The following is a 22,060-nucleotide window of genomic DNA, read 5'->3' as shown; positions in this document are numbered from 1 at the left end:
TTATATTTAGAGATTAATAATCTTGATGAACTTTACTGCGTAGAATGCTTTTGTCTCAGTTACTTTGAGAGATTTATTTTTAATTAAATATAATATAGTAAGCAATGCATTCACATTATTCAGACTTTAAAAGTTATGAAAAGATCTCTCTTGAACTCAGTCCTTTAGTCATCCGGTTCCCCAGCTCCAGAGCCAACAGATGTTAATTGCTTCTTGGCTGTCCTTCAAATCATATTCTCTGGATATGCATGTAGTATATATTCCCCCCCCCCCCTTTTTTTTTAATACTATCTGTTCTGTATAGTGCTTTTAACTTAGTATGCCTTAGACTGTTCCACGTCAGTGCCTATTAGAGCTACTTGTTTCTTTTCTCTTATGGATGCCTTGCATCTTATGATAATGACAATAATAATAAATTAATGTAACTATTATATTATTGGTGGGTTTTTAGGTTATTTCTAGTCTTACTACAGAAAAGGATATGTTGAATATCCCCAGTGGCTTTTGAATAACTAAATATCCCTTTTCTTTGCTAGTTTTTTAGGATAGATCTTCTGTTTCATTTCAGCCATGAACCAGAGAATCAGTCAAAGTGCTCCAGTGAAACAGCCACCACCCCTGGCCCCCCAGAGCCCTCAGGGAGGAGTCATGGGTGGTGGCAATTCCAACCAGCAGCAACAGATGCGGCTGCAGCAATTGCAGATGGAGAAAGAGAGACTGCGACTGAAGCAGCAAGAACTGCTTCGGCAGGTGAGGCCACAGGTTAGAGACCAGCCTTCCACTCTTGGGGTTTTGTTTTCCTATGAGAAGCTGGGCGTGTTTCATTTTGACATTTATTAGTTACAGAGGAATGTTGTTTCACTAAAACTAGAGTTACACAGAAACATTCTGTACAGCTCTGTCCCTGTCTTAGTTTCTTAACTGGCCTTTGATCACATGGGCTATAACTTGTAAACCTGTATCACAAAGAGATGTTTTGGCCATGTTCATTGCAGTCAAGCAAAAATCGAAGGAAGCAAGGGTGCTTTTCCTCAAATATACAGGCATACCTCGGAGATATTGCCAGTCACTTCCAGACCACCACAATAAAGTGAGTATTACAATAAAGTGAATCACATGAATTTTTTGGTTTCCTGGTACATAAAAAAGTTAATGTTTACATTGAACTGTAGTCTGTTAAGTGTGCAATAAACAGTATTATGTCTTAAACAATGTACATACCTTAATTTTAAAATACTTGATTGCTTAAAAATGCTAACCATCACCTGAGCCTTCAGTGAGTCATCATCTTTTTGCAATAGTAACATCAACGATCACTGATCACAGATTACTATAACAAATATAATAATAATGAAAAAGACTGAACTATTGTGAGAATTACCAAAATGTGACACCAAGGCATGAAATGAGCAAATGCTGTTGAAAAATGGCTCTGGTAGACTTGCTAGCCGCAGGGTTGCCACAAACCTTTAATATGTTTTTTTTTTTTAATTGCAATGTTTGCAAAGTGCAATAAAACGAGGTATGTCTGTGCATGGAATTGCATACTACTGTATACCTGAGGATTTCACTAAGGGGGAAGCTCTGGGACATCACCTGGGGAGAAACATCTTTTACTTTAAGTGAATTATTTGTCTAGGGGAATACACCAATCAAATGACAAATATGTTTCAGTATTGCTGAATCTAAGATGTTTTATTTAAAATGTAATACAGGCTATCCTAAGTTTAGAAGATCCCAAAATGCCTTAAAATTACCTGCGTATGGATATTTTTTCATGTTGGGCAGGGTAGTTTCTAACATTAGAGAAGTGGAAACCATTACGACCATTTCTATCAGTTTTCTTTCAGAAATACTGTTGGTCTTTATGTGCTGTAAGAATATATAATGCCTCATCTCAAAATAAATTTTTACTTTAGCTTATTTCAGACTGATGAAATGTAAGTTCAGATATTAGGGGTGTGATCTTATCAAAGCAGTGTATTTTAAAATTTTTATATAAATATTTTGGATAATAACATGGTGTGATTTTTGAAAGTGTACAAAAGGTAAAAGTACAGTGACAATAAAATCTCCTTTTCCATTTCTCTAGTTCTCTTTTCTGGATGTAAATAGCTATCAGTTTCTTGTGGTTTTTTTTCTTCCCGGAGACATTCTCTCTGTTTGCAAACATGAAATACATGTATCTATACTATTTTCCCCACCTGAATCATAGCCTACTAAGTATAGGCATTAAAAATATCATTATACTCTACATTTTTATTCCCAGGATGTAGACATTTGAACAAGGTACTTTTTTTCATGAACCTTGTATTTTAATAGTGTCATTTGAATGTTAATGGAAATACATGAACTTGATACATGTATTTTGAACTCTGATTTGGGATTTGAAGAACTGGTACCTAAGAATTAAACTAAGCAATGGACTCTCAGACAGGCACACCTATAAACTGTTTGTGCTATCAGTAACCTGCCAGTGTAATTGTAGTGTGCTTGATACCAAAAGTGAGTAAGAGAGATGATGCAAGCATATGATGTCAAGAAGCGGTCTTGAAAGAAATATTCCCTCCTCTGCCTTTAAGAAGGTAGAGAAAGGAAGCACATTAACAAGTTTACTGTATCTCTGACGGACTTCTTAACATATTACTATAAAGGAAAGATATTTTTCATTTAAATAAAACTTTATCATCGGAACAAGGTAGCACCGTCAAGATTATAGTTATATAGCTATTAGAAGAAATAAAGCAATTTAAGGGTATGTTTTACACAGCCTGTTTTCATTGCTTGCTCTTCATTTTGTTGCTATTGAGTACTAGATGGTGTAAGTAAATATAATTTCACATATTGATTGAAGACCTTCAAAACTTTAATAAGAAAGGTTAAAGTCTAGGAATGGGCCATCCATCATTTTGTTGTTACTGTAGATCAGCTCTCCCCCACCCCCTTCGCACCCAGTGGGCAAAATGCTGCTGCTTATAAAATTCTTTATTCTAAAGAATTTTTCTGAATCTTATTCTCACTCTTACTCTGGGTGATGGGTCCTGGACAGAATAGCTTCCTTTAAAGGTAACTTCTTTGTTTCTTCTTTACTGTCTACTGTGTTTTCTTTTCTTTCGTTGAAGTGACAGACCTACTCTATTCTTATACTAATGGTGTATTTTTTAAGATTTTGTTTTTTAGCAATCAGTATAAATTCAGTATATCTGAAGTCTTGGCTTCCTGTGAACTTCTTCCATTGACAGTTTCTCTTATCACTGAAACATCAAATTATATTTTTCCTGCTGCATCTAATACTCAGAAGTAAAGATCCTACCTGACCAATATCAAATTTCATTTGAATCCTGACACTTAAAGTCTTACTGTCCTATCCTCAATGCTGTTCAACAATTCTGAGGTTTCCATTTGTTATGTGGTGAGTCCATAGGCTCCTGTCCTCCTCAGTCTGCTTCTTCTTGGGCTAGCTTGGGAATTCTGTGCTATGGTGATATGTCTGGATACAATTTGTAAGTCAGCCTACACAGCCAAACTATGTGGCTTAAAGTAATTTTTATCCATCTTATTTTTCACTCTTAGGCAATGCGGAATATCAATCCCAGCACAGCAAATTCTCCAAAATGTCAGGTAGGCTCTTGTCTGATGTTTTAGCATTGAAAACAGATATTAACTTAGGAAAGAGAAAAATTTGTGCTCCAGGGGCCCGTCCTCACTGAAGATTAGCCCAGAGTAACTTTGAGGCATATTTCTATCGCGATACTTAACATTGCTCTTCCCAGAACGTTTACACTAACTGCTTCCTCCCCACTCCTCCCAGAGTAATACTCATTTTGACTCCGTGGAGGTCTTTTTTCCCCCACATTTGATATGTAGTATATACACCCTGTCAGCCTTGAAGTGTGCCTGATTTTTTATTTGCATAGCCTAAAATAGTACTTACAGTGATTTATAGGAATTAGTAATTTGAACAGTAATAACAGTAGCACAGATTATTTACTTGGGTAGGCTACTTTAGGGAAGCTTATTAAGGATTATAATGATACTACTAGGAAAGGAAATTTTTTTTTACTGGACATTCCAAAGAAACAATATTAAAATTAACCGAAGAGAGAAGGATCTACCTGAGTACTGTTCTGGGTTTCTTTGTTGGCTTTTTCAGCATTTCTCCCTGGTGAACCCAAAGGAACACTGGTTGTGAAGGTATATTATTTAGATGGAAAGATTGTGGCCATTTTTTTCCTTCTGTAACACAGGCACTTATCTCACTCACGGAAAGAATCTCGTTCTTGAAACTAAAGAGATTCTCTTTGTTCAGGGTTCACAGATTTGAAGGAATTAGGAGCTGGGGGATTGTTGTGATTTTCTCAGGTGGGCAAAAGCAACCATGAAACACCTCATATTCTATATAGCTCTTCTGCACTAGGCTCATAAGTGCATTGTGTTAGAATGAGCTGTGGAAGTGGGAATTAGCAGAACTCCACTCATTTTAGATGCTGTTAGCTTGTCCGTTGGAGCACCAAATAGAATCCTCATAGAGACCAGTTAACTTTGTGAGAGGAAAAACTCTCTTCTTTGTCTATCTCATAAATGCCTCCTTTAATCAAGAAATCAAGGGAATAACTCATGAACGTTATCTTTGCTAAAGCAGAGCAGACATTCTTATAGTGAGGGCCCACTAATACCACATTTGACTGGGAAGAGCACTATAGCATTGGATCTTTATAAAGTGAAGACATTTTTCCTTGCTTTTTCTCTGAAGTATTACTTTTATTTGTGATAAATGAAGTAGAAACATAGGAGCAGAAATTAATTCAGGTGAGATTTGGGATCAACCAAAAAGTTCTCCATGTTAAAGTGTTTTGAAATTGTTTCCTTTTTATTTTTCCTACTGAGATCTTAAACTTTAAATCTGATAAATAAGTTAAATACCTTCAGGTCTTTATTTCATACATCACTATAAGTGTAAACAATTGCTCATTAAAGTTATCTGGAGTTTTTAGATACTTCTTTTAGTAGTAAAGCTTTAGAAAAGTTAGGGCTTATAAATTAAAATTCTGTTAAATTTGTATGGTATTAAAATTACAGAGTTGATTCCTTAGATATGGCTAAACCAGAGCAGGAAACCTGAAAGAGATAGGTTTTATAAAAGGTTTTGTAAACTCAACTTCGCATATGTGGAGAATGAAATATTGACTTGTTATGTACGATTCGGTTTTCAATGCATTTACCTGGCACAATTGTGAAAATATATGAAATTCCAGTATAGGGCTAAATTTGGAGTTGCTCACATACATGGAATCTGGTGGTATTTGTATCAAGCGAGCATTTGTGTTTTTTTCATCCTACACATTTTCTATGTTATCTTAAGGTAGATGTCAGGAAAGATTTCACAAAGAAGGGTCATATCTTAAGTGAATTGAAGGTGCCTTTAAATAAGGTTACCAGGATAATCAAGAAAGCCAGAAAGAGCTTTCCAGTCTCAAAGAACAGACTGTAAAAAGGAATAATGAAGAAAAAGTTATGGATCCATTCAATACTTGAGTGCCAAGCACTCCTTTTCAAAGTTGTGGGGGTTTTTGGTTTTTGTTTGTTTGTTTTTACTTTTCTAATAGAAATTAGTACAGGTGAGTTAACAAGCAACGTGAATTCAGTGGCATTATTTTGTAATTATATGCCTCATTTGCTGTGGCCTGTGGAAAGGTATCAGACTCCAAAATGTTTACAAATTACGTGTTTCAAAAGCCTTCTTTAAGTACTTCTGAATAGGATTAACAAGACATGTCTGTATTGTAAGAGTTTCGGTCATGTAAACTAGTGTCAGTATGGGTAAGGTTACTACAAAATTCTGAAAAATTAAGACAACTTTAAAAGGCATTAGTGGGGCTTCCTAGGTGGCGCAGTGGTTAAGAATCTGCCTGCCAATGCAGAGGTCACGGGTTCGATCCCAGCTCCAGGAAGATCCCACATGCCACAGAGCAACTAAGCCCGTGTGCCCAAAAAAAAAAAAAAAAAAGGCATTAGTATATCTTCTTAGTTAAAAATGGAAACTGTTACCTTAATTTGTTAGGATTTGTTGGCAGAATTTTGAAAAAACTTCTCATAGAGCTTTAAATTTTTAAATTTCATTTTCATTATTCACTATTTTTGTGTTTCTAAAGCAATTTCTAGTCTCAGAATTAAAAAAAAACTTTTGAAACTGTAAACATTGTCTCTGCTCTGTGAGATTGAGCATGTATATAGTGCTCAGTTTTCTCTGTATAACTTTCTAATACATCAGTTTCTCCTCTGTTACTGGAGGAGAGAATGGGTTAGGATCCTATCCAAGCTTCTGTTTCAAAGTCTTTTGAAACTAACACTTTGAGGGAAGATAGTTCCCCCTGAGTGTGAATGTTTTTACCTTCTCTTATGCTTAAGAATGTGGTTCTTGATACCAGTGGTTCCCTAATACCTATGAGATCAAGCCTGAACTCTGCAGCCTAGCTCATTTATGGTCTGTGGTCAATAGTCTTCTTTCTCTCCCTCAATTCTGGTTAAGCCAATTACCTTCCTTCAGCCAAGTGCCCTCCTCTGTCTTATTGCCATGATTCCACTCATGAGCTTTTCCCCTTCTCTTTTACTGATTAAGAGTCTCCATTTCCTTCATAAGGCCTAGGTCAAAACACATTCCCAACTGCCCTCATCAGAATTCTTGAAACGACACAGAAAATAGGAACAAGACTGCTGTGTATAGATAACTTAAGTTTATTTCTAAGCAGACAGTTGCTTTACTCTTCATAGAAATTATAGCTATAAATATTTTACAACTAATGAATGTTGTATAGTGGCCATTCCTTATGGATAGTAGTAAATACACACCCCCCAGGGTCAGTTACTGGTTTCCTGAAGAATGAAACCCACAGTGTTAGTGTTGAGGAAATTGTGCTGCTACACTATTAGCCCGAAATGGTGAAGAGATTCACATGTCCATAGTTTTAGTCAAGTAAAGCAAAATAATACAGTACCCCTGTTCGGAGCCATGTGAAAATAATCACCACAATTTTTTTTTTTCTGAATTTGATAATAGCAAAGTTTTGGCTTTTTTTTTCCCTCCAAACTCTTTTATGTTAGCAGATACTTGAAAAGCTATTTCAGAATCCAATTAATACCTTTTCCAAAATTCTCTCTCTTCTTTTTGAAGTCCTAATAGTGAATAAACCATAGATTTGTTTAGGTATTTTGCCATGAATATTTTATTTTTAATGGGCACATTGAAAACTTTGTGTAACAGGCAGGAGATTTAACTTCACACTCTGCATACTCTCATAGTCATTTGTTTTATTCATTAAGGTCATGGTAATTTGAACAGTGCTGTAAATAGCTTTATTACTTTAATTGAGACCATAATTAAGTAGCATAAATTACAAAAGAGATCTGTCAGAGTGTTGCATCTCAGGATCATGCTGGGAACACCAAACTGCAAATCTATTTGGATATCACTTTTCAGAATTTAAGGTTATCATATAGTTCATAAAACTATCCCTAAATTCAAATATACACGATTTTTAGTCAAAAAGGTTGTTCTGAAGTTGAAGATACTTTGGTAAATGGCACAAATATTGAAAAACACAAAGCATTCTAAACATTGGCTAAATGTTTTAATAACTTCTGACATAATTAAATATTCTGTGACTGTTTAAAGCTGTGTTGGAAAATGGGATATGGCAGGACCTATCTTGGAAGAAATGGCTTTTTCTTTGACGTTTTTAAAATTGTTGACGTAAGCTGCCATTACTAAGACAAGCTGTTTAAAAGATATGTATTTTTAGAGTTAATCTTTATTTTTAAATTTGGATTTTTATTCACTAAACCAACCTACCTTAAATAAATTGATGGGGGGTGGGGGGGAGAGCCTTCACTTGTGTGCCATATATTATCCAGAAATGAGACACTCTTACATAGTATTTGCTGAAGATAAAATTGCTTTAAGAAAGGAGACATTAATTTTATAGAATTTTCTATAAATGGATTCATAACTTTTTCACTTTAGCATAATTATTTTGAGATTCATGTTGTATCTATAGTTCATTCCTTTTTATTGCTAAGTAGCATTCCATTGTAGGGAAATACTACATTTGTTTATCTGTTCACTTATTGATGTTTGACTGGTTTCTCAATTTTGACTTTGTATAGACATATGCTTCCGTTTCTCTTGGATACTCTAAAAATTTAATAACCTAGAGATGTTCTAAATGTTTCCAGACTACTGACTTCTTCTATTGCCTTTCTCCTTATTTTTCTAAATGATGTGAACCAAAGCATCAATTTTATATGAGGCCAAAATACTTTACTACCGGGTACATACTATCTTAAAGTGTCTTTTTCTACCCTATGAGAAATAATACTGCTAACTTAAATGAGGGGAAGGAAATACAAAAAGGACCAGTGGCTCATGGCTGGATCCTGAGTCCATAAAAGTCCACTCTATGAACCAGGCAAATCATGTTTTCCTTGATAAACTGTCCTGGCAAATTCCCTCCAGACAAGCTGGGACCATCAGTTTTACTTATAGTTGTAGGATAGCTCTGACTCCACATGTGTCCCAGATTAGCTAAGATTTATAAGCTCAATGGGAAAAGCCACCACATTTTTGTATTATTACAGAAGAAAATGAGCTAAAAATACTTGCTTCCTTTAGAAAAAGTCAAATACTCTAAAAGAACTGTTTGACCTTTGAAATACAGAAGCATGATAAGTTTTGGCTGAATTTCCTATAACTTGCTTACTTCTCCATTTTTGAAAGTCTGTCAAACTATTTATTCTGACTACCTTTGGGAAAAGAGAAGCTTAACGAACTTGTATTTTTAGCTCAGTATTCTAATTTTAGACATTTGTTTGGGATAAAAAAACTCCTTAGAGATAGACAGAACTTTCAACATGAAATGTTTCAACTGAAATCAGTTTTTGTAGGCAATCCAATTATGTCCCAAGGCTAATTTTTAAAACAGCTATGCCAGATTTACTCAGTTACAAAATAATGTTCATATTCATCCAAAATGTGTTTTGACAAAGTTATTTTATCGCAATAGAATGGGTTTATTCTACATATGTATATGCATATATATACAGGCATTATTTTTAAATGCATATAATGGAGAAAGTTTGTGAAATATTTTTGATTAAAAAATTCAGATTACTCAACTACATTTCATACTTTTCCATATATTTTTCTCTAAAGTCACTAGCAAAAAGTCTATACAACTCAAGCAAATTTTTAATATTTTACTTCTAAAATTATTAATTTTATGTAGTGTGTTCACTTTCACATTCACAATCCTTGGCTAAGAATACAAGGAATTGTAAAGCTTACTAACGATGAAGACCCATGATTTCACTGTTCCTCTCTGGCAGCAGGACAGCTTAGGGAGGAACTATTTCATTAGCTCTGACTCCACGTTCATTTTCCTTCAAAATCTGACTAGAGAAAGCACGGAGTGGGACACTTATGCAGATTTCCACATCTCTGCATGGGTGTGTGTGTGCATGTGCGTGTGTGTGTGCATGTGGAAGTGGACGTTATTGTTTTCATATTCAGTTGAACTCCAAACTTATTGATATATGTTAAGAAGGGCAGAAGTTGGCCTGTTTTCCTCAATAAATACATATGGTTTTCCTCCCCGGTTTTTGACAGTTTCTTTAGAATACCAATGAAAATGTTTCATCTTCCTTATTGAACCCAGTGAAATAAGTTATGTTCACAGCAGATGAAAATATTAATTAATACCTTGGGAGGGGGCTACCAAGTCGGCTTTAGTTAATTTTGTCTTTAGCAAATACTGAGCTATTTAAGAATATACCCAGTTTTGGATAATATATGTGTAAGTTATTATATATCGATTATACCTCAATAAAAGTTCAAAAATTACTTCTAATCAACCCTGCTTGGTTAGTTTTGGGGTTTTGTTTGTTTTTCCTGTAACTAGAAGTTTCAAACCTGAGCTGAATATTCATACCTGGTGTATGGGTTCTGTAATCTATGTATATGTTATTTGTGTCATCGGCCTTATCACATTAGGTTTGTTTTCATGCATCTTCCTCACTATTTGGTTGATAATGCTAACACTGTGCTACCATCACCACCACCACCGGTAAACGAAGTGGCATTTTTTTCCCCCTTGTTCCTTTCAAGTTCAGTTTACGTGAATCCCTAGGTTAATTACTCTTTAGTCCTGGCTCAAATATAGATTTGATGAGAAGTATTTCCATAGCCTTTCAGGGGGTTGGATATCTTCTTTTAGGCAACTTGTAAAGATTGGCTGTCTTATTCATATCTCTAAATTACCTTTCTTTGTAAATGTGGATAGTTGGTTCTTTAGTATCTGCTGAAAATAGAAATTCAGTTGTTAAAGGCAGCAAAAAGTAAAAATCTGACAGCTTCAAACAAGCAATGTGGCAGAATTCAAAGTAGTAAAAACATGGAGATTGTGCACATGACAATTAGCTTTAACTTCATAAAACCTTGAAAAAGTGGAAACCATCAAAAAGGGTAACATAAAAGTTGTAAAAAGCAATATGAGGACTTCCTAGGTGGCACAGTGGTTAAGAATCTGCCTGCCAATGCAGGAGACGTGGGTTCAATCCCTGCTCCGGGAAGATCCCACATGCCACGGAGCAGCTATGTCCGTGTGCCACAACTATTGAGCCTGCGCTCTAGAGCCCGTGAGCACAACTCTTGAGCCCATGTGCCGCAGCTATTGAAGCCCACGCGCCTAGAGCCCGTGCTCTGCAACAAGAGAATCCATGGCAACGAGGAGCCCGCGCACCATGATGAAGAGTAGCCCCTGCTCGCTGCAACTAGAGAAAGCCCGTGTGCAGCAATGAAGACCGACCCAACGCAGCCAGTAAATTAATTAATTAATTAAAACTATGTAAAAAAAAAAAAAAAAAGGCAATATGAAAATTATAGCCAATTTATTAAGTTATTTCAGTAATGACTTACTTGCTTTGTGATGCAAAGCATTCGAAACTAGGTATATAGAAACATGAGCATGCCTCCCTAGGCATCAGCCTCATCCAGAGCCTATCATTTTATTCATTTTAAAATATATTGCTTTTTATAAAAACAGATGATTGAACTTGGTGTACCCCCAAAAAAATAATAAAAAAAAAAAATATTGCTTTTAACATCCTCATATTTTAATGGCAACATAAATTCTTCAAAGTATTTAGAAGCTTTTATCTTGTGCTCCAAAACAGTCATTCATTTATTCATGTTGTGCCCTTAAGGGACTGAGACGAAATAATGAAATGATTACAGTATCATGTGATAAGTGTTTAAGGTCATGTTACATACATATGCTCAGGGTGTTAAAGACATAATGTCACTCTGTCTAATCTAATCCAGTCCGAAGATGGAGATGGGATCATTCTGGAGAATTACCTAGAGAAGGTAACTGGGTCTTAAATAATAAGAAAGAAAAGTGTTCTAGTCAAGAGAAGAGTATATGAAAAGACATGGTACCAAGAGAAAACATGTCATATTTACAGACCTGCAGGGAGTGCACTTTCTTTGTTTTGAAGTCACTTCTCACTTTGTAAGGTGAAAATAGGGGAGTGGGGGTCAAAGAAGATAAAACAAATAAAATGGATCCCCAGAAGCTGCTAGGAGTGTGGGTTGACCTAGAACAGGAGGCAGCAGGGGGTGTCCATTTTCTGAGACTATAAGAGAAGTTATAAAGGTGAGTATGAATGAAGATGGCTTTGGGGGAGCAGGAAGGGATGACAGGAGGATCCAGAAAACCACAGACTGATGACTTCAGTGTTCTTATTTAAATGGCAGAGCTTGAAAAAGGAAAAGCACTCGAGTGAACAGGGACTTGAGAGAGTGCGCCATATTTGGAGTGGTGATGATGAGAATGTGAGAAAGAAGTAACCAAGGACCCAAGGAAAAACAAAAAACGACGAGTGGTACTAAGGACCCAGCCAAGGCCAAAGACAATTTATAACAGTCTGGATAGTTTTATGATTTTTCTCTAGCATTTCTTAGCAGTCTCAGTATACAAATGAAGCAAGCATGTTTTTAGTATTGATTCGTGGTTGGAATTTGCTCTGTTAAAGTAAGATTATATGTGTATCAGGAATCTGAAAGCTACTCATGGATTTAAAATGGTCAGCCCTGAGTTTAAACTTGTAGGGAAGGAAAGCCAATAGACTGGAATAGTAGGAGGTAGAAGGAACTGGGTGGAAAGAAAAAATACAGTCCCAGAAAGTGGGATGAGTACATGTAAGATTTCTGGGAAAGAAATTTCTAAACTAGCTCAGGGTGTGACCAGAGGGGGTTAATGATTGAAATACAGTGGTGAAGTGCTCGGTATCATTGCAATTTAGAGATCCAAGAATTTCACCATTAGATTACTGTATAGATTTTGTGCATGGATGTTAACAGTTCCCGGGAGATGGATGTAGTTGCAATGAAGTGAAACCCTGATCATTGTCCCAAACATGAGTAAAGATGGTAGAGGTAGGTTTGGTTTTAAATAGCAAGGTCTTGGCTTACAAGTGGGTGATTGAGGCAGGTGGGGATGAAGATCATTGGGTTCCAGGAATTCAAGGAGCTGTCATATTGAGTGAGTCATCTACATGATGTATAAGTAATAAGAAACAGCGGCATGTCTTATAACTACTGTAATATTGAAATAGTGAACATAAATGGTATTTTAAAATATTTGCAGCAACTTAGAGCATGATATTTTAAATGTTTTCTATTGATGAAAAGCCAGAAAGTCAAAGGTATAGTAAATACTACTTTGTTGCCTGTGTTTATAATTGAAGAAAATGCTAAATTTCAGTTATAGCTTAACAAAAATAAAGATGTAATTTTTTTTTCTCCGTCCAAGTTCACAGACCCTCTGCATTCTGTCATGATCCTCTGGTTAAGAAACCCATTTAAAAAATGGTATATCTAGAAGGCAGAAACCTGAGTAAAAAGAAGTGGTTGTTGCATAGTCTAGAAGTGGTGGTGCAGAGCTCAGAGAATATCTCTACTGCCTCTGGACCCAGCGGTGACTGGGAGTGAGGGTACTGGAGATGGTATGTGCCTCAGTGAGCATGCTTGGCTTGGGAAGGCTGCAGGGGGTGGCGTAGTATCCTTTGTGATGACAAGCTGTATTTCAGGTCAAACCGAAACTGTCAAGGGAGAGAAAGCTGATGCTTATAAGAGCTTGAGAGGCACAGTGGAAATCCTTTAGGGCAGGGAACAGTGAATGGATGAAGAGGTGAGGAAAAGAACAGGGTGGTAATGAAGGTGTAGAAGTTGGCCAGAGTGCAGCCAACTAGCCTTGAAGGCCCAGGCAAATATAAAGCTGAGGCCTGGAATATTTGGAAGCAAGTTGAGGCAGGCCTTCTGAAACGATCAGGGTAGTAATGGCCCATAGCTTTTGCTCAGTTTCCAGGTATAATCTTGCTGAGAAATTGTTGGATGCCCCGGAAGATAGCTCAAGATTGAAAAACCTGAAGTCAGAATGAGTCACTTGATACCAAAGTGTAAAACAATGCAGGGGCACAAGTGAGGAATGTTGGTGTCTTGGTAAATCACCAAATTTTGTTCTTTTGACTTTATTTTTATTACTGGTGCCAGACATATAAAACCATAGGAGGGCTGGTGAGTAAAAATAAACTTTAAGAAGAATTCTCTTTTTAAAGATCAGACTTACCATCCTGCCCCAAAGGCGGGATTTAGGAGTGTCTGCCAGAATAGGGAAAAAAACAAAAGGAAACTAACTAGTTAAGTGTGTATGTTTTGGGGTTAATAAGACTAGATAAACTTTCAATTTATATAATTTAATGTTCAATCACTTGAAATGGATAAAAGAACTTGGTCCTTCTAACTGGGAAGCTCAACTTTTAGATGTTAATACATCAGTCAACCTTATATGTACAAGGTTATTACTTTAAACCTAATGATAAATTTGTTAATCAGTAGGTTGATTCTGTCTGTTTGTGTTAATTTTTTTCTAGGAATTAGCTCTGCGTAGCCAGTTACCAACACTGGAGCAGGATGGTGGGACTCAAAATCCAGTATCTTCTCCTGGGATGTCTCAGGAATTGAGAACAATGACGACCAATAGCTCAGATCCCTTTCTTAACAGGTTAGTAAGAGTTGCTGCTGGCCAACAGCTGAAAAAGATCAGAGCTTTAAGGTGATTCTCCTTGTTTGAACATCTGTGTGGGCCAAGAACCATAGCTGTAAATGAATCTCTCCATAAATGGCTAGTACAATAAAACTTGAGGATTAAAAGCTGGCTCTTGTGAGAGGAAACGAGCTGTTCAGACTTGTAGAGGGGATACTTATTCACAGTCACGTGTTCGCTTGTGCCTATACTGTTGAATAACAGTTACTTGCAGAATCGTGACGGAACATGTGAATGCCTTTCTATGAAAGCAAATGAACTGCATCTTAAACCTGCTTAGGGCTGCATTGTGAGGATCATTGGAAGGAATTTTCCACATAAGTGTTCAACCTGAGAGGTTTCACTGCAGGAGCACTGTAAAGGCTCATGTTCTTAAGGGCGATACATCAAGGAGATAAAAAGTAAGGTTGTGCCTCTTTCAAATAATGCATTAATATTAAATAGTATTCAAAAATAACATAGTTTAAGGATGATTTTTAGTAAGTTACCACAAATCTTGGGCTTCAGAAATATTGCAAAGATGTTGTTGTAGGTAGTGCTGTATCAAAAACTGCAAGCCGAGACAACATATTCTTTGCCTAGAAAGCAATTTAAAATTAAGATTTGACTACATTTCTTTCTTCTAGATTGTCAAATATTTAAAGTTACAGTTTTTAAAACAAGGAACAACTACTTTCTGGTCTTTGCTTTTTTTTTTTTTAACTGGTTTTAAACCATGTACTTTTTAAAATATTTATAAAGGTATTTTGTTTTAGGAAGGCTATAATGCTACCCTTTCAATTCTCACCAATTGAATTGAAAACATCCTGATCCTAAGAAAAACAAAATATCTTGTCATACCAAAGTATTTAGTACAACAGAATTTTCCATCGTTTGCTCTGTCTTAAGGTTAGTGCTGATAATTGGTAGGTTTGGTCTCAAAGGCCATCTAAAATGTATTTAAGTTTGTATTTACTCTTCTGACACAAACAGGTTAAAGTTCTGCCAAAAATTGAGTGTATTTATATAAGATTGTAGTTCTAAGCTTAAAAACTGAGGTTAATTAGGAAGGGTCATAGCTGTAGAACTTTTTTTTTTCCACAAAGGAAATTTCAGATCAATACAATTCCAGTACCCATCTGATTGAAGGCCTGTATTGATCCAGGGATAAAATAAGACCATTTAGGAAAAAAGTGGATAGACTGCATATCCTCCTGATAGTCATTTATGCAGATTTTTTCTTAAAACTTTTGATAAGAGCTGAGTTACAGTTTAAGATTCTGTTTTCTGGTAAAAATCTCATAGTGGAACATTACCAATGTTAGTCTCAGGGCAGAATCTCGTGTCTACTCTGTGTAGTACCCCTAGTTTCTAAAAACATTCATCTAACTATAACATCTTTCCTTTTCTTTCTTTCTTTTTCTTTTTCTTTCTTTCTTTTTCTTTCTTTCTTTTCTTTCTTTTCTTTCTTTTTCTTTCTTTCCTTCTTTCCTTCTTTCCTTCTTTCCTTCCTTCCTTCCTTCCTTCCTTCCTTCCTTCCTTTCACTCTCTCTTTCTCTCTTTCATTTGGCTGTGTTGGGTCTTCCTTGCTACATGAGGACTTTCTCTAGTTGTGGCGAGCGAGTGGGGGCTAGTCTTTGTTGCAGTGCACCGGCTTCTCAGTGTGGTGGCTTCACTAGTTGCAGAGCACAGGCTCCAGGCACGTGGGCTTCAGTAGTTGTGGCTCACGGGCTTAGTTGCTCCGCAGCATGTGGGATCTTCCTGGACCAGGGCTCGAAGCCACGTCACCTGCATTAGCAGGCAGATTCTTTTTTTTCTTTTTTTTTTAATTATTTATTGGTTGGGGCCTTCGTTGCTGCACACGGGCTTTCTCTAGTTGTGGAGAGCAGGGGCTGCTCTTCGTTGTGGTGTGCAGGCTCCTCATTGCTGTGTGGCTTTTCTTGTTGGGGAGCACGGGCTCTAGGTGGGTGGGCTTCAGTAGTTATGGCCCATCGGCTCAATAGTTGTGGCACACAGGCTTAGTTGCTCCAAGTCACGTGGGATCTTCCTGGAGCAGGGATCAAACCTATGTCCCCTGCATTGGCAGGCGGATTCTTAACCACTGCACCACCAGGGAAGTCCTGTAACCTTTTTCTTTTCAGAAACTCTTGATGGTTTCCCCACTGCCTGTTATTCCATTTATAAATATTCCTTAAGCTCTAAACACTTGTTCCCCTAACTTTCCATGGAGTTGACTCTTAGTGGTGTGGAGCACCCCCCATCTGCTGTTTACTCTGAGATCATGCAAGGCCAGCCCCAATGTTCCCATGCCTGAAGCCTCTCCCCTGTGCTTTTCAAGCTTTCTTCTTTGCTCTGAAAGCACTTTGCTCATGTAGCCCTTGTATGTGGTTCATTAATGTATTTGTTCACCTCCCTCCCTGAAGTTGTGAGCCTCTCAGAAAGCATCAGTTGTAGTTGGTTGTTGTGGTTGCTGTTAATCTCTGTATCCTCAGCCTAGTCTAATCCCTAGCACACAGTAGCAGGTGCTCAGTGAATGTTTATTGAAGGGAGGTGAGGGGCTGCAGGCTGTGGGGTGCTGTAGGGAGCAGTTCCTAATCAGAAAAATGGCCTTGTGAACTCTGTCCTCAGGAATGCCCACGTGCTTCCCCTGAGGCTTGGAAAGAACTATGAACAACTGTGTAAATTCAGCTATTCTGTAACAGTCTTGAGTGTCTTGATATGTGCCCGGTGCTTAGCAGTGGGAATGGAGTGCTGACTAGGACCAGGCCCTTGTCCCAGATCAAGACAGGCAAAATAAAAACAAACCACATCCTGAGACCTTCTCCAGAGTGGCTGCATTGTATACAAATGGTCTCAGAGGCAAATTTGGGTTTTCTTGGATCTGTGTGAGGCTTTTTGAATCTTGCCAAAATCTGACAGAAGCATTAAACTAGTGGTTGCAATATACAGAGTGAAGGGGAGGGAGAGCAAGGCAAGTGCATTGAGTAATTTAGGAAGGAAATTTAGGGGACTGAGCTTTCAACCTTGAACAACTGTTAAAGCTTGTTTTTAAAGCTTAGTTATTTTTTTGTTTAACTTCTGTGTAAGCTAAACAGCTGTTTAAATGTCCAAGCTGTGGGGAAAGTTAGAGTTCACACTGTAGTCAGAGACCATAAAGAATAACAATGGCCTATATTTTATACTTTGCTGTAAGATTTTCTAGAATTAGTAGAACCCCCAATTTTACAGTTGATGCCACCTGATGTCTAGGTGCTACTAGGTTAGGAAGAAAATGTTCTATTTATGAAATTAATGTTCTAAGGATTTTAACCATGCTTGTATGTAAATCTGTGGTACTTTTCATTTAGCCTAAAGTAAAAATCTGTCTTGGCTCATATTTTTCTGTTTTTCTCAAGGTATGAATGAGTCTTGTAGTTTTTTTGTTTTTTGTTTTTAATCTTTCCTTCAACTGGAACTCTCAGGACTCCTGTCTCATGCTGAGGTGGTTATTTGGGGTTCCCCCCCTTTCCGCAACAGAAGCAGGGGGTTCTGTTCTTACTGGCAGTGACTCATCTGTTTTGGCCCAGTCCAAAAAGAAATTCTGGTTCTTTATTTTGGGTTGATTTTTCTGGCTTAAACTCTTTGCATGAGAGCTAGAAATGTAGCATGACTCTAGTGCAGGCCTGTCTCACCACCCACCTGAAGGTTGTGTTTTGACCTATGCCTGTGACCACTGCCACTTGAGGAATTGAGACCTTGAAACAAATGAGCTATGTGGAGCCCCCAGATTCAAATGGTATTAGAGAGAAAATACCTACCTACACAGCGAATTTTCTGTCACCTAGGAAAAATGGATGCATCTTTTTTTCCCATTATTGCCACGAAGCCCAGAACCTTAGGAGAAATTTTGGCCCCCTAAAGTTGCCAGTCTCAATTAGGATTAACTTGTCTATTTCACTTCATAGCACTAGGTATGGGCCCTGAAGGAGGGTGCTTGTTTCAGTGCTCTAGGGCAGGAATTTTCACTAATCCTCTTTGACAATCATGTTGGTACTCAGCTGGTGTTTATATTTTTACCTTGAAATCATTTCTTAAATTTTTTGTGTTGGTCCTTAACTCTCATTCTTTGTAGTGGCACCTATCACTCTCGAGATGAGAGCACAGACAGCGGACTAAGCATGAGCAGCTACAGTGTCCCTCGGACCCCAGACGACTTCTTGAACAGTGTTGATGAAATGGATACAGGTTGGTATTCTTTATTCCTCTTGGTAATATAGCTTTCAGTCAGATATAGTCATTGTATTACCAGGTCTAAGTAAACTATTGTGAGCAAAGATTATTCAGAAGAAATCCAATTAAGATCCTATAACTTTCAAATTGAGTGTGCTTTGTTTTTTTTAATGGCATCTTGTAATTAAGTCTTTTCCCAGTTTTTAAATGTCATGGATATCTCAGCTCTATTTGACATGACTTATTTTAGCATTTAAATCATTGACTTAATTGGAAAGACAGTTGAGGACCCTGTTAGGGGTCTCCGTTATATGGATTTGAATTCTTAATTTTGGAGAGAGATCTCTACATGTGATTTATATGCTCTTACTATATGTGATTCACTGTCTGCTTTCCTCTTTGTTGTGAATGTCTTTGGTCCAACTTAGGTGGTATGGGGCTTAGGAAATCAGGTAGGAAAGGCTAGGTGGTGGGGCTTACCTGCTTCATTGCTAGAATAGTTGCAGGGATCTTGCAGAATCTAAGAAATACCTGCCTCACAGAGGTAATTATAGAACCCTTTCTCCCGTGGCTTTTACCCACTGACCCTGGACTTGGCATCTGTCAGAGGGCGCGAATTGGTGGGGAAATGGTTCTCCAGCTAGCTCATTCTTTAGCTGAGAACTTCTGAAAGTGTTTGGCAAGTCTTCTGTGCCTGTGCTCATCCAGCTCATGGCTTTGATACTTCTGGGAATCCACACCACCCTCTCTTCATCTAAATCTTTTTTTTATTTTTTATTTTTTTTAATTTTATGTAATTATTTTGGCTGTGCCGGGTCTTAGTTGCAACATGCAGGATCTTTTAGTTGCGGCATGTGGACTCCTTAGTTGCACCATGCGGACTCTTAGTTGTGGCATGCATGTAGGATCTAGTTCCCCAACTAGGGATGGAACTCAGGCCCCCTGCATTGGTAGCGCAGAGTCTTTCCCACTGGACCACTAGGGAAGTCCCTCGATTTTAAATCATCCATAGGAGTTGCTTCAAACCCATCTCATCTGTAACACCTTTCCTTACTCCTCTGTCCCCCATTTCTCTTTTCTTTCTAAAGCTTTATAACACTTAATGGTTTATATTAGTTTTTCTGAAAGTATGTTCCATTGAAGTGTTAAGGAATGTTAACATTGTCCTGGGGAAAAAAAGGTTTCTTGGCCAGGTAAGTTTGGGAGACCTAGAAGCAAAGCTAGGAAGACTTACTTATCCAGCAGCTTTGGGGAGGCTTGTTTTTACCGTTGTGAATGTGAATCTCTGAAGAATGGAGTAGCATTTCATGCAGTCCTTTTATTTTATTCTGTTTCCCAATGTGTACTTAAAAGAAAGACAGGTCTATACCGTTCGTTTTTATATTTTATCTTAGTATGGTGGTGCCTACCTGGAAGAGAGTCAAATAGTGGTGCTCTCATGTCATATTTGTTCTTTCTCTCTTGCTATATATAATTTTTCAAGGAATTTTTTTTTCGGGGCCCCCTTCGGTGATCAGCACATAGTAGTAAGCAATCCAGCTTGTTCAGTATCTGAACAAATGTTAAAGCAGAAGGAAACTTGGTGTTGTTACTTTGCTGTCTGTGGGTTGTTTGGCCTAATGTAAACTGTGGGCATCAGTGGAAGAGGTCAGTGAGGAATGCATTTCTTCTCTGTGCATTTATGTATACCCACATGATACAGCTCTGATGTTAGCTTTTCAAAAAGGACCTGTTGTCTTTCTCTCTTTCTGTTTCATCTAGGTGACACTATCAACCAAAGCACCTTACCCTCACAGCAGAACCGTTTCCCAGACTATCTTGAAGCCATTCCTGGGACAAATGTGGACCTTGGAACACTGGAGGGAGATGGAATGAACATAGAAGGAGAGGAGTTGATGCCGAGTCTTCAAGAAGCTTTGAGTTCTGACATCCTTAATGACATGGAGTCTGTTTTGGCCGCCACCAAGCTAGATAAAGAAAGCTTTCTTACATGGTTATAGAGCCCTCAGGTAGACTGAATTCTAAATCTGTGAAGGATCTAAGGAAATAAGACATATACCTGAAATTTCCAAATAAGCCAGTTGCAATCTTCTGGCTAATACAGAAAAAGATGAACAAACGTCCAGCAAGATTCTTTCATCCACTCTTTTGCTCTTCCTTGTCCGTTGCTGCTGTTAATATATTGCTGACCTCTTCCATAGTTGGCTCTAAAGAATCAAAAAAGAAAACTTTTTTTGTTTCTTTTGCTATTATAACTACTGTTTGTTTTGGGGGCTGGGGGAAGTGAGCCTGTTTGGATGATGGATGCCATTCCTTTTGCCCGGTTAGACATTCACCAGTAATTTTAACTAAATACTCAGACTTGGAAGTCAAATGCTTCATGTCACAGCATTTAGTTTGTTCAAGCAATTGTTTCTTCAGCTGCCTTTGGCCAGTGGAAAAACATGACTTACTGGTCTAACAAGCCAAAAATGTTGTATTTGATATTAAGTACTTACGCTGATTTGAAGCGATAGCTGAAACCAAGGCTGAAGACTGTTTTACTTTCAGTGTTTTTTTCCCTCCTAGTGCTATCATTAGTCACATAGTGACCTTGATTTTATTTTAGGAGCTTATATGGCTTGAGATAATTTCCATAGAAATATATTAATTATTGCCACATACTCTAGTATAGGTTTTGATGGGTTTTATTGTGGGGGGTTTTTGTTTTGTTTTTTGTTTGTTTTTGTTTTGTTTGTTTCTTGGTTGGGGTTTTTATTGTTGTTTTGGGGTTTTTTCCTTTTTTGTTTTTTTGGGTTTTTTTCCTTTTTTGTTTTTTTTCCCCTCAGAACCTAGGCAAATTACCATGTAGTGAATCTGTTTATACTTGTAGCTTGGGACAGTTATTGTAGTTCCTTTGGTAAATCTACATGTCCTGGTTTTTTTTTTTACCATCTTGTTTAAATCTTGGTAATCTGCTCTCTCTGTATATATACCCACACACACACTTATAATGTTTATGATAGTGTGATAGCAGAATGTATCTTTTTTTTTTTTTTTTAAGTTTTCCCTACTTTCCAATTTATTTTAAACAGTAGCTTTGAATGTATGCATTTAGAATACATGACTAGTAGTTTATATTTCACAGATAGTTTAAATCTGGTTGGGGCAGTCTGCAAATGTTGGTGGTAATTTAGTGTTCTAGAAAGGGCTGTTATTATGGGTAGTGCCTAGAGGAGTCCTGTATGCCCTCTGGGCACACAATGGATATTATGTGATGAATTTAAAAGAAGCAAACAAGAAATGGCTTTACTATCCCCTGGTTAGTCCCTCAGACTAATTTTAAGTCTTGATGGGAAATCACTGAGTTAGATTCCTAATGAACGTGACAGAACTAAGCTTTATATAGTGGTTTACCTTCCTTTCACTTTGAAAGTTTACCTTTACCTTAGTTTTGGAAGTAAATTCTAGTACTTTAGGTCTCTTTTGTAATGAACACATTAAAGACTACATTGAAATATTGCCTACAGAATTGTTTTTACTTATAAGACTTGCTCCTACTTCTATATGATGAGAGTGACCCTGGATAGTATATAGAATACTGTAAGGTCATGAGTTAGCTGGTAAAGTGATCAGATTAATGTATATTGGTAGTTGAATTTAGCAAAGAAATAGAGATAATCATGATTATACTTTTATTTTTACTGGAAGAGATATAACTAGAGTATGTGTCT

At 37.3% G+C, this 22,060-nt stretch overlaps 1 protein-coding gene across 12 annotated transcripts in view; it reads left to right on the top strand.

Annotated features, from left to right (window-relative positions):
* Positions 1–21,848, top strand: part of YAP1 (Yes1 associated transcriptional regulator) — a 112,439-nt gene extending 90,591 nt beyond the window's left edge. For 3 of the 12 annotated variants that reach the window (XM_057748251.1, XM_057748242.1, XM_057748243.1), the window contains 5 exons: positions 569–762; positions 3,574–3,621; positions 13,987–14,117; positions 18,250–18,362; positions 20,109–21,848. In XM_057748251.1, the coding sequence (XP_057604234.1) occupies positions 569–762; positions 3,574–3,621; positions 13,987–14,117; positions 18,250–18,362; positions 20,109–20,347 (725 nt within the window). In that variant the 3' untranslated portion in view covers positions 20,348–21,848. The remainder of the gene's footprint in view (positions 1–568; positions 763–3,573; positions 3,622–13,986; positions 14,118–18,249; positions 18,363–20,108) is intronic. The other 9 variants (XM_057748252.1, XM_057748244.1, XM_057748245.1 and 6 more) reach the window with 3 other exon arrangements.
* The last annotated feature ends 212 nt before the right edge of the window (positions 21,849–22,060 follow it).

The sequence above is a fragment of the Hippopotamus amphibius genome, chromosome 9 (genome assembly GCF_030028045.1).
Source record: "Hippopotamus amphibius kiboko isolate mHipAmp2 chromosome 9, mHipAmp2.hap2, whole genome shotgun sequence".
NCBI lineage: Eukaryota > Metazoa > Chordata > Mammalia > Artiodactyla > Hippopotamidae > Hippopotamus > Hippopotamus amphibius.
The sequence above is the reverse complement of the archived record's forward strand: the minus strand, read 5'-3'. Positions and strand labels throughout refer to the sequence as shown.